At 37.1% G+C, this 13,386-nt stretch overlaps 2 protein-coding genes across 5 annotated transcripts; one reads left to right on the forward strand and one right to left on the reverse strand.

The window, feature by feature from the left end:
* The first annotated feature begins 595 nt into the window (after window positions 1–595).
* LOC104893201 (putative F-box/FBD/LRR-repeat protein At1g78760) lies at window positions 596–2,330 on the forward strand. The gene has a single exon (XM_010679295.4). The coding sequence runs from the start codon at window positions 596–598 to the stop codon at window positions 2,069–2,071; it is 1,476 nt and encodes a 491-aa protein (XP_010677597.1). The 3' UTR covers window positions 2,072–2,330.
* On the reverse strand, window positions 905–12,092 carry LOC104893202 (calcium-dependent protein kinase 20). 4 transcript variants are annotated; one of them, XM_057395073.1, is made up of 8 exons: window positions 9,481–12,092; window positions 8,875–9,018; window positions 8,613–8,765; window positions 7,018–7,133; window positions 6,025–6,192; window positions 3,540–3,764; window positions 3,317–3,418; window positions 905–1,042 (listed from the first exon to the last, which is right to left on the reverse strand). In XM_057395073.1, exons 1-7 carry the CDS (start codon window positions 10,274–10,276, stop codon window positions 3,329–3,331), a joined length of 1,692 nt encoding a protein of 563 aa, XP_057251056.1. In that variant the 5' UTR covers window positions 10,277–12,092; the 3' UTR covers window positions 905–1,042; window positions 3,317–3,328. The 4 variants fall into 4 exon arrangements, with proteins under 4 accessions (XP_057251056.1, XP_057251055.1, XP_010677599.1 ...); XM_057395072.1 differs by lacking the exon at window positions 905–1,042 and adding an exon at window positions 1,133–2,236; XM_010679297.4 differs by lacking the exon at window positions 905–1,042 and adding an exon at window positions 3,085–3,245 and having other exon boundaries at window positions 9,481–12,091.
* Between the last annotated feature and the right edge of the window lie 1,294 nt (window positions 12,093–13,386).

Consider the following 13,386-nt stretch of genomic DNA (forward strand, 5'->3'; position numbering starts at 1 on the left):
GATTCAATGTGCCATTGCAAGTACTTTGGGACAGATTTTGAGTTTTTGACTAAGGCTCCGTTTGGTAGGGCGTAAAATATTTTTCCGGAAAACAGTTTTCCTCTATTTTCAGTTTTACATTGTTTGGTTGACAAAGAGTGTAAAATCATTTTTCCTTGGGGTAAAATTACCCTCCCAATGAGGGAAAATCATTTTCCTTTCAAGATGAAGGGAAACTATTTTTCTTATCTCTCTTGTACACTCCTCTCACTACCTCTTTAATTTCCCTTTCATTTCATCATTTTTCTTACATCAAACCAAACCACGGAAAACAAATTTTGGAATTGTGTTTTCCATGAAAATCATTTTACATTGAAAATATTTTACGCCCACCAAACGGAGCCTAATTGGCCTACTCCTCGAATACTCACAAGTCACATCCGATGCTTTGCCTCCTTGTCATCATCATTCACTCACAGTCTAAAGTCTTGACATCTCACAGTCCAAATCAACTACATTTTCCCGCCCAAATTACAATCTTCCCGCCAAAAATCAACCACATTCCCCCCTACTCAACATTCTTCTCTGATTATCTTCAAATACTCCCACATACCAAATGGATAATAATACCCTCAAAACTGCTAAAAAGAGCAAACAACATTCCCAACACGACAACATTAACAATGCCGCCACCGGCACCGGCGGAAAAGACAGATTGAGCCCTCTCCCAGACTTTCTTCTCGGCAACATTCTCTCTCGCCTCCACCTTGATTCAGCAGCCGCCACTTCCGTCTTATCTCAAAGATGGCGCGGTCTCTGGGCCCGATTCCGCACCTCCGTCATCCTCGATTGCCATCGCTTCCCGCCATCAACGACCACATTCTCCTGCTGCTCTGGCTCTACCCGCGGTTTCCTCACCATCATCGATCACATTCTCCGGCAACTTAATTCTCGTCAAATCTTCCACTTCAATCTTTGTATCATGTATCCTTTGGAAAATGACGAAAGGGAACTCTGCTCCCAGCTTTTGCAATCATGGCTTCAAATATTTTGCCGTCGAAATCTGAAAGAAATCAAGGTAAAGCTTGACTCTAACTCCTGTGGATATCAAGGACCTTTAATTCCATTACCAACTAGTATTTTTCAGTGCTCGTCCCTCATCGTGCTCGAATTAAAAGGAAATTTTGATTGTAAATTGCCTGAAAATAAAGTTATTGCTCTTCCAAATTTAAAAAAGCTCGACATTGATCTCCCTGCTTTCAACAATGGATTCATTGGGACACTAATCACACTACTTAAGTCTTGCCCGCTTTTGGAAATTTTAATCTTGGCATTAGAATTTTTAGTAGATGAATTTGTTGTTTACATATGTGCTCCAAATTTGAAGACTTTTCGAGCATCAATGTCGGGAACGTCACACCGTAGTAGGTTCTTAATTGATGCATCTAAGCTTATACACGTTACTATAGACGGCATGTTGGCATTCTATAGCTTTGTCCACCAACAAGATACACTGCAAGTTGCAAATATTGCCTTTGATTCTGATATTTTCGAAAGTGGAAGCGATTACCTTAGCTCGATTTTCGAGCTTATTGGAGGAATATCTAGCATTAGGTTCCTTCAATTGTCGGATAATCTTGCTCTTTTTAACATTTTCAACCATATGAATGCTAATGCTTTTTGGCCAATCTTTCGCAATCTGACGAAGCTCAGATTGGAGGGTCCTTCAAGGGACTATGTGAATGAGAGAGCTCCGATACCAACATGTGTATTGAAGAAGCTCAAGTGGGTAAAGATAACGGAAATTGATGGGGACGACAGTGATATAGAGTTCCTAAAGTATATCTTACAGCATGCAGACGTCTTAAAGAAGCTTATTGTTTCAATTTATGTTAACATTGGTGTCAGTGAAGGTGAGGATGGCGAAAGAGAACAACTATGGATGGAATACAAGTGTTGTAGGGCGTTGTTCGATTTCCCTAAGAGATCATTAGGTTGTGAGATTGTGTTTTATGGTGGCTATATAACTGAAGCATCGAGCAAGGACTTGAAAGACGATTTACTTGCTAGTAAAATTAGTTATTTTAAATGAGAATTGTCTGAATGAAAATCATCAGTATTCAACACTGGTACGCTCATCTTTTCGTTTTCTCAGGTACCAGTATTATTCCCTTGGATGTACTAAACTGCTCTCATCCTTGATTTCTGTACTATATTGTGATGTTGTTTATCATTTCCTGTTAGTTGTATCCTTGATCTGTACGATATGTGAAGATGTTTTGGAGCATGAGAGGTACAAGGATTTGTATAACATTTTATGCTACAATAATAATAATGATATTTTAAATAAATTGTATAAACGTCAAACTCCATCACCTTACTTCAAGTAAAGAGTAAGGATCCTTAGAAAATGTAAGAATCAGACTACTATATACCAAGCTTTCTTAGCAAACATATTAGTCTCTTAAAGCAAAGAAATGCTCCCCTGAAGTTATTAGCATATAAGTGAAACTAGTCCTTAAATCTAGAAGACACTAACACTCTGTTTGGATGAGAGAAATAAAGAAAAAGGAGGTAAACAAGTTCCTTTGTTTCGATAAGGGGTTGGGGCTTTGTTAATTTTCATATTATATGAAATGCGCCTGTGTAATCCAATAAGGAGAAGGATAGTTTTAGCCCACTTACAAGTCGAAGGAAGTTCCATCTTAAAACCAATTGGGGATAGGAGGAGTAACTCCAAAGCTTATAAAGTGATTTAGTCTCTCCTCTTTGTCCAATGTGGCACACTCACATGTGGTCATTAATGGAATCTAACAAGCCTTGGGGGGAAGGAAGGGGAGGAAGAGGGAGGGATCCATTTATCCTCCCTCTTTAATAAACATTGTCCCTCCAAAGTTCGAGAAATTCAAAAGGAAATACGGGACCCTATATCCCTCTTCCCTCTGTTCCCCTCCCTTTTATTTCTCTTCTATCTGACTATCCAAACAAAGTGTAAAAGAAAGCAAGAATGCCGACCCCATAGAACACTTTTGTGTTAAGAGTGACTAGTTGCCATTGACCTTAGTCTTACTCTTCAGAAAATTCAAGCTGACAAGAAGAATCAAATACTACAAAGGGAAAAACACGAGAACCTAATTCAACTGATGGTAATTACAGTAAAGTTTAACCTAAGCAAAAAAGTAGAACTACTTTTTGCTCATCCTCCCTCACTCTACAAATCTCTGAGACTGAAATTTACAGCAAACAGGCACTTGATGTTTGAAGTGCTGTAAAAAAAATCATTAATTAAACAATAAACCAGAAAGCTACAAAATACATATCAATCGTAAATTTTTACCAAGATCAGGAGCTAGCCAATCTTCACATTAGGCAAACCCTTCATGCCAAAGTTGGTATCTTGCATCATGGCTACAAATTCGCTGTAATCAATGCGCCCGTCCTGCGTGCATGTCAAGATTATTAATAAGTATAAAAAACCTCTTAACTTGAGGATTTTTCATCATATCACAAAAACGAAAGAAAAAACAAACATAGACTAAAGGATTTGTTGAGGCAATTACATTATCCTGATCAACTTCACGAATTATCTCATCCAAATTGCCAGCTCCCAAACCAAACTGCTCATAAGCCTGCTGGAGCTCATCCGGGGTAATGTACCCACTTCCATCTTTATCAAAATATGAAAATGCTGCGAAAAGGTGGTCCTCCTTCTGAATTTTATTTAGATGGAGCATTGCAGCCAGAAATTCGCCGTAATCTATTGTACCACTGTTGTCAACATCTGCCTGCATTAATGAAAATATAAAAGGTTCTGAAACAGTCAGCACTACCATCATAAATACATCAAGGCACCATGTCAAGTTGTTTAGCATGCATTCGGACATAGATCACCTGGCACATAGCTTTCTATGGTTTGGGTTTTAATTGACTAAATCATACATAATAGACAAACTACAGCGCAAGTAACATGATGCTTTTATAACTTCTGGTTTTCCAAATTGGTACCGTAGTATGATATAAGAAGTAAAAATTTTAAGATAAACAATGGAGTGAAATTTTTTTAGGACAGATGGCTTTACCCAATCAATGATGTAAATATATTTCGTCTCACCTACCTATCCCTCATCAAAGGCATGGTGAAGTTGACATACAAATTGACGAATAGAATGCAAGAACTTGTTCTAGAAGCGCAATAAGACTATATACTTATGATCCCCACAGACCCAAGCATGATCTTCATCACATTGAGATAAATGATCAGACAGCAAGGGAATTAGTGGGTTAAGGATATAGTGCTGGGCTGTTTGAATGTTTGCTAATATTTAATCTTCATCTGCTTTGTGCATCCATCTGCCCTGCTCTGTCAAGACGGATTAGTACTTTCGGATCAACAGAATCTTATCTTCTACTTTGGATTTTGGAATCATGAAATGCCATAATCTGACTACAACACCGTGGCATGGCTGGATTAGTACTAAACTAAAGAGAGGTTTTATGGTCATCATGTCAATATTCGGACCACAAGGTGATAGCTCAAAGAGATGATAAAGCATGACCAGCCACAGTAGTGACATCTTTCCTGCAGGCACAGGGTTAGGTTGCCGTCCCCCATGTAGTACCCTCCCTCTTGGAAGTCCTGTTGAAGATGGACTTGACCATCACATACCTGCAAACCTTAAAAGAAGATGATTTTATTGCTAATACTTTTATTTTTCCATTCAATTTGAGTAATTTGCCTGCTGAAAGGTCCTACCTAAGAGGCAAGAATAGGTTAGTTGACACCCTGTTGCACGTGGAAGCAGTGGAGCACCTATCTATATAAAGTGCTACCAAGATTAGAAAAGGACAGTCAGTAGGAGTTAAATTGGGGCTGAGTTAATACTAGTGACTAGTGAGAGACACTGAGAGAGTGAGCACTCAAGAGGGGGAGGGGGATTATATTAACCAACCAATGCCTGCTCCTATCAACCCAGAACTTGCAGTACCCTGAGTCTGTCATGCCAAATCCTCTGCAGGATCCTGAGGGGAGGAAAAGTTTCTGACGATTCCTTCAAACAACCACATATAGGATCTGGACCTCACATATTTCAACCTAGTGATAACCAAAGCGCTGCACCCTTTCAATCAGGAGTATACACAGGAAGAGGCTGAAGAGAAATCTATGGAGGATAATAAAGCAAATCAGTTTTGGATGACATCATTCTAGAGAATGAGATTGATCCTTAAGAAGATGAGTTATTTGAGATGGATGACATGGACAAGGATTGAAATAAGAATCCCCTTCCTTACATGATTTCTTCTTCATATAGGTAGATATAGGATCTATAGGCAATTACTTAGAAGTACATTTTGTGCAACAACCCTTCCTATCTGATAGAAAAAGAGCCCATGATCCTGAACCGATCTTACCTGGGCTCGCAAATCCCAAGTTTGTTTATGAAGAGCGGATCGAATTGTATTACTGTCTATAATGGATTTCTTCTGTGTAATACTAATTGATAGGGCCTCATTGATAAGTGCTACAAGATCTCGTACATTGGAACCCATGGTTATATGTGGCAATTGATTTTTGCATTGATGTTCGAACATTTAGATGTTTTGGAGGATAATTTTAGTATCCCGTACCCGCACTCATGCATGTACTCGTACCCAACTTGTACCCGTAACCTGTACAGGATACGACACTATGAAGCGTACCTGTGCTTCATAGCTATAAATTAGAGAACCACGCCAAGTTTTTTAGTGCCTTTTATGGACGAAATTTCAATTAAAATACATTGTTGTGACCATAACTCTATCCTCGGTCCCTGTAAAAGAGAACTATATGTCTATATCTTTGTCTGAGTAAAGCATCTTTGCTTCTTGACACATTAATCAAGCCAGTTTGAACAAACAATGGAGTGGAATATTATAGGAGTTTGTGTGCAGCCAAACAGTAGAAAGAAAATGGAAATCTTTATATAACAGCACCAACAAGAATGAGTAAAGAAGGAAAAGCACTATAGGAGCTGCTTCTGTATAAAATATGGAGTTAGCACAACTTACTGCTTGCATCAACCCAACAATTTCAGAATCCTTGAGATTGGCACCAACTTTTTCTAACCCCTTTTTTAGCTCCTCAAGGGTGATATGTCCACTATTATCAGCGTCAATCATTTTAAACATTTGTTTTAGGCCAGCAATCTCCTCTTCAGAAAGGTTTTCAGCAATAACCTGCAAAATTTGAGTCATATCAACCAGTACAGTTAGCCAATGTCAGCAAAGGATAGTCCAGACAAGACAAAATATTTAAACTGCAATATGATGTGATTAATAACATATGATACCAACAGACATATTATGTTATTTACTTCAGGAAAATAGACATGGGCTAGTTCTTCAGGAACGTCTGCTCATACACTTTCCATATCTCCATTTATATCTGTCCTACATTGGCTAAAAATAAAAAATCAACATAGCTTTCCACATGAATCTTCAAAAAGCCTCCCTCCGAGCCTGACAGGGCATTTTCGCCAGCATTTTCCGGTACGGAAACCGTTTCCACGACCGTGATCCAAACCGTATCCTTGAACCAAGGTCGTCGGAGAGTATAGGCTCAGGAGACTCTTTCAATAGCAAGAGTGCTGTAGTTGTTCTCAAATCCCAAAGTGCAAATGACATGCTCCATAAGCAGTAGGAAGCTGTCAATTGAATTTCAGTTCAAATGTTTAATGAAAACACTTCTTTCTTGTTGTTGTTGCAGGACTAAAGGTGCATAGGTCTGACTGCCTCCTTACCTCACTTTGTATGAAAATCTTTTTGAAGACATTGAGATGATGTTGATACCAATGAGTTTATGTTAAGAAACATTTTAGTGTCATGCATCCATTTTGGAGATGTTGTACAGTCTTTCAGGTAACTAACTTGAATGACATGCTCATATACAACATTTTAGCACAATAACACGGGCTACATCCCATTTGAGCTAGTGAGAAGTAAATTTTAATTCGCGAGGTAGAACTGCAAATGTTACTGTTGGAAGTACATATTAGAACCTACCCTTATAGCTATCTTTTTTAGCTTGTTCATGGCAGAAAATTGTTTCAAACGAGAAAGAACAGCTGAATCAAGAGGCCTATCTGGAGCCTCACCATCAACCTGAACCCAAGGATGGCCTGCGCACAAGAAGAAGCTCGGGTAAAAAAATTATAAGTAAAATTATCAGATACTCCATCCGCAGGATTTAAATAGTTCAATTAACATCATAGAAATATCTTATTTAGCAAGAAACATGTGGTAAATATTTTATTCTAACGAGGTAATAAGAAATTTTGAGACGTGTGGTTTAGAACTTGCAGTTTTCGAGTCATCCTACTTATGGTGATTCTTATTCCATTTGTCCTTTTTCTCTTCATTTTTTCTTAGTATGATTAATTCGTGGATGAGGAACTTGTACATTCTTATCATTTCTTGGTAAATTACCTTGCTTCTCTGTTCTAAACTCTTAGTTAGAGCTATCTTAAGCTATAAAGATACCTCATAATCTCTCCTCTTGACCTAGCGGTACATAGTAATGGAAGGCATACGACCAGTGAAGTTTATGTTACATGTAACATTCTTTTAGCTAGGCAGCTGAGTATTATATGTCCAAGGAACAGAAGCACAAGACTAGAGAAATAAGAGGCATGTCAAGCAAGGTCTAAACTCTAAAGACTGGCATTTGGCAACAGATGCATAATAGAACATGAGCAAAGGATGATGTCCTAACCAAACCATCAGATACAAAAGATTAAGATTCAATGCAGATGACTGTGTAGTGAAAGGCTGCTTAAACCTTACAGAAAATTGAGAAGCAAAAACTGACTTGTTTTGTTTCTTGGACTTCCTCTTATCGTATACGTAACAAGATGCTGCGATCAACAATGCCAGGCAACCGTGTAGATTTATAATGGCCAAGTGACTGCTATATACCACACACTTGATACATTGATAGAATTGTTTAATGTAGCATTTTAAAAGATAGGGGAGTTGCTAGAAACTAGAAAGGCATAGAGCTACAGGCCAGATTATACTATGTAATTATTGAAGGGTCATATAAATAAGAATGCCTTAATATACAGGTATCTTATTGACTGTATAGTGATGCAGATAGCTTAGATGGACTTTGTAGCAGAAGATCAGTTAGGAAGATATATAAAGTTAAAACTAAAGATCTTGCCAAAGGTCTAAAAAACCCACTACCCAGAAAGATCTCTTTCGTGCTATCAGTTCATTCAACTTTTTAGTCCTCCTATTGGGTTAAGCAATATGTCGATTCCCGGAAATGTACTGGAAACCACTTGGGCAAAACTCAAAATTGAAATATAAAAGGGACAATCATACATGTGCTCCAAAATTCTAGTGTTTTAGTGTTTTAATTTGAACTTTTTCTTTTCCTTGTTGTAGTATGTTCAGACCAGAGTTTTAACATCACAGATCTGCTTGTAATCTGAACAGTCTGTCAACATATTCAGCTGTAAGGGAAGGTAACTTCTTCTGCAAATGGTGACTTTCAGTGACGCTCAAGACTAACAAAATTTGGACATATTCAATACATAAACATAGTCATCAATTATAAAGGAGAAATTTCAGCAGTTTAAAATCACGAAACTCACAGAGAACTTGATGAGCTGTCAGCCGCTTCTTGGGGTCCCGTACAAGCATTTTTTTAACCAGATCCTTAGCACCATTGGATATACTAGGCCATGGTTCAGATATAAAATCCAGATCACCTTTCATAACTTGCTCAAATATCCCTTGCTCTGTTTCTGAATTAAAAACAAAAAATAATGCATCAAGTGAGCCAAATGCAGAAATTAGCAGCTACATAACAGATGAACAAAGAGCAACGAGAAGCAGGTTGAGCTGAATACCAACCATCCCAGAATGGAGGCACACCACTTAGCAATATATATATGATCACACCAGCACTCCAGACATCACATTCTTGACCATAAAATTTCCGCAAAACTTCAGGTGCCACATAGTACGGACTTCCCACTACATCTGTGAATGTTTCACCTGCATCAGGACCCTCTCGATCATTAGATGTCTCACATCGAAAACATAAAATTGGATCACTAACATGTGGCCTCTAGTGAGGCTCCCAAATCCCAACCAAAGGCCTAGTATAGTCAATGATAGCTTAGCTAGCTATACTCATGAATCTCTAATCATAGTTCTTAGTGTATGCAAATCACATTATAATAATAATCTGTTAGCTTATTCCATGTTGAACCAGCAGAAATACAGCAATGATTCTACTATGCAACCCTTATGTCTCAGCAAAAGCACTAGCTATGATATAACAGCAAGAGCCAAGATGGACTAGGTTTGATGATTAGATATCATAAAGGTATCTCAAAACAGACTTCTCTTACTCTACTTAATTTCATAATTAGATCCAAAGGACAATTAGAATGAAACAAAGCGAAAGTGATAAAGTGATCAGAACATAAAATGAAGCAAAGTAATATTATGAACCTGGTCTGAAGAAAACAGAAAGGCCAAAATCAATAGTCTTCAAAGCAGAGTCCTCATGATTGGTAAGAAACAAGAAATTCTCAGGCTTCAAATCTCTATGCATAACCCCTAAAGAATGACAAGCTTCAACAACACCAACAATTAACCTAGCCAAGTGTGCAGCTTTCCTCTCGGTGTAATGTCCACGTTGTATGATACGATCAAAGAGTTCTCCTCCAGCACATAAATCCATAACAACATGCACAGCTACCGCATCTTCATATGCTCCAATGATATTGATTACGTTAGGATGTCCAGCAAGATGATGCATTATTTGTATCTCTCTTCTTACATCTTCAACATCTTCACCCGTCGTTAGCTTCCTCTTTGCTATTGACTTGCATGCATACTCTTTCCCGCTCTTCTTATCCACGCACATGAACGTTGTTCCAAATTGACCTTGCCCAAGTTTCCTACCAAGCCTGTATGTTTCCTTCATGTTTTCTGTCGTACGTCCTAAAACAGACTCCACCTGCAGGCCCATGCTCGACGTACGACGAACATGTCCAACAACACCAGGACCACCACCACCACCACCGCCACCACCAGGCCCATTTTCATCAATCGTCATTTGCTCCGGGGCTGATTTCTGAGTAGTATTATTCTCATCATGGCCAGGGGTGTTTTCGTCATTCTCTTTCTGGCTGGTTGTGTTTTCCGGTGGACGGGACCGCCATACCGCGGCGGTAACAGATTCGAAGAAGCCTGTTGTTGTTGGTTTGCCTGTTGTTGGGGGCCCTACGCATGAGTTACCCATCCCCCAGATTTTTTATTATATTAATTTCTGATTATTATGATTATTAATCATGATTTGATTTAATCTGGGTTATTTTGTTCTACGGTATCTTAGGAATGGTTAATGGAAAATGAGAAATTTTCTAGCAGGAAAAAAACAAAGGGAAGATTATAGCTGATTCACAAACTGAGAGCTGATTGGGAAGATGAAAAAGTTGAAAACAAAAAAGATTATTGGATTTTATTGGTAATATGTTTCCTTGTTATTATTGAGAAAAAACAAACTATGTTTTTGCCTCCTCTATGCAATATTTACTCCATATTCTCTTTTTTTTTTTTTTGGAATAACTTAATTCTTATTGAAGTTATTTTTACGGTTTTACCCTTATTAGAGAGAAAATCAGCATAACAAGATAGACAACTAACTATATTCTTTTTAATTAGTATGAACATTTTTTTTTTTCATGTTGGACGATATTTCAACTCACTCAATTTTGAGCAAAAATGAAAAACAAAATACTGAAAATTTGTACGTCTAATAGGAGAGCTTCCATAATTAAAAAGACTAAGAGGAGTTTTCGTTATTTAACTTTATTCATATTTGTTATCATTTCATGCATTTATTCATTAATTTATATATATTTTTCATGTTTTTATGAGCCTTTTCTCACTCATCATGTTTTCCAATACTAACGATAATTTTCTTTCTCTTCCTCTTCCTCTTTCTATTGAGATTACAGTTCCAATTCCATAGAAAGTTACTTTTACCCAACTTCTTATGTTTTCCTTTTCAAGCTATCTCACTTAGGAAAGTAACACTCAAGACATTGCTATTGTGATATGTAACAGATGATTCTTAGACTATCATATATTAAATAGGCAAAATTGATTTTAACACCCTGAACTATAGCACGAGTGCACCAACCAACATCAACTAAGACTTATAGCCAGAACACCCCAAAGTACTAACCTGGTTGCAGTCTGTACCATAAATAATGAGATCAATGACCAAAATTCTCACCGGAGATGGGAGAATCTTAAAATTTTATTATTATTTTCCATTCCTCCCCCCTTCTTATTTTCTTCTTTTTTCACCCTGATTTTTTTTTTTTTGTTTAACAAAAAAAAAGGGCATATGCCTTCATTTTCTCCTTCCTCAACTGAAGACAAAGACTTTCTTCACCGAATTCCCTCTTTCTTCCTTAAATGAGCCATAAGTGTTGAAAATTACCCGAACTGAGATTGAAAAAGTGACATCAACATAACAATAATGAGCTCATTTTCATCTTCAAGTTTCAAGAATAATTCAAATACTAGTTTAGGTAATGATAAGGTATACGACATCGATTGCCTGCAGTAATTCAAACTACATGGAAGCTCAACCACGATCAAGGAAAATGCTTTTATGGCTGCCCAAAGTGGAATATAAATGAAATTGAATTTATTGAAGATGTTTTTTATTTGTTACAATTTTGATTTGATTGGAAACAATCTCTAAAAATAGGTTGATGATTGTAAATTCTTTGAATGGATTAACAAAGAGGATTATGGGCCACGTGCAATTGAAGTAATTAATGGTTTTGCAGCTGATAATCATTGCTTGGAAGCTGAATTGAAGGATATGAAGAATAAGAGGCTAGCTAATAGAGAAATCGAAGATTAGAGTGATATTTGTAGGGAAAACATGGAGCTTCAAATGACAATGAAGGCACTGGAAGTTGGAAATAGGAGTATGAAGCAGCAAGTGAAGCTTATGAGTGGCAGAGAGACCACTTATGTTGTTGCAATTTTAATTTCTTGGGTTTTCTTTATTTTGTATTTGGACAAGTTTTAGGTCAAATCTTAGTGGAAGAGAATATGAGTAAATGCTCCTTATGTATTTGGTTTGCCTTTGTAAAAAGTCTAAGAATAGAACCAATGACTTTGGTTTAGTGGTAATTTATTTGTATATCATATTCTGTCTTATAGCATCAAAAATAAAATAAAAAGGTTGCAACAACCTTCCAAAAAGATAAACACCGTAAATAGGAAATGCCTTAAATCATGGCAAATACATAAAAGTTGTCCAAAAGATGTCTTTGACTACTTTAAAAAGTTTCCATTACAAAAAAAAATGCTAACCCCATGTTCTCAACACTAGCTTCCCCCCCCCCCCAAACCCCAAAACAAAAACATTTCACGTATCTAAGTAATACTAATTTTCAGATTAATTATAAATTAAATTTTTTGAAACTAACAAAAACAAGAATTATAGATAATATAAAGTATAATAAGTTATTTCAAGTTCCTTTTATATAACCTAACTATTGGACAATAGAACAAGTCTATACTTAAGTGAAAATGAAAAACTAAAAATAACCAAAATTTTCAAGCAATGCCCCTATCGTCTACAACTCTAGTCCACCTTCATCCTCTCACCGTGTATCCTCTTACCCATGAAATTGTTGAAGAAAACCATTACAACTAAGGGTATGCACAAAGCGATCCTGATCGGAATTTGGACAGGACACCGGAATTCCGACCGGACCGGGTCGGAGATTCTGGTCCAGTCTCGTGCCGCCGAATATCAAGATTTCGGTCCACCAGTCCAGTCCGGTCCAAACCTGAAAAATTCCAGTCTGTACCGGTTGGACCTGAGTTTCTATTACTTTAGTAAAAAGAAAGTTTATATGTTAAATTTTATTTTAAAAAGGTAGAAAGTTAGAAACTTAAAAACCTATTATTTATTCTTTTAGGATTATTTTTATTAAAATTATTAATTTTTAATGTATATAAATTATAAATATATTTAAATAAAATAAAAAAAGCTGTTTTTTTGGAAAAAAAAATCCGGTCTGGTCCCGGTCTAAGGAAATGCCGGATTCCGGTCCACCCGTCCAGTCGGTTCCAGTTTGGTCCTGGACCGGTGCACACCCCTAATTACAACTCTACAAATTTTTCTATGCTCTTGTCGGTAGTCGCCCGTTTCAAGCACAAAGTCAACAAAGAACAACTCCATGATCCAACAAAAATCTGAAATCAAGATCACCATATCTCCTTCATTAATAAAGAATATATTGACTAAAGAAATTTCTTTGCAACAATGGTGAAGTTCCAAACTCATTTTCATCTCTATAAATACCTAAGTAGTTA

This window comes from Beta vulgaris, chromosome 5 (assembly GCF_026745355.1).
Source record: "Beta vulgaris subsp. vulgaris cultivar EL10 chromosome 5, EL10.2, whole genome shotgun sequence".
Classification (NCBI taxonomy): domain Eukaryota; kingdom Viridiplantae; phylum Streptophyta; class Magnoliopsida; order Caryophyllales; family Amaranthaceae; genus Beta; species Beta vulgaris.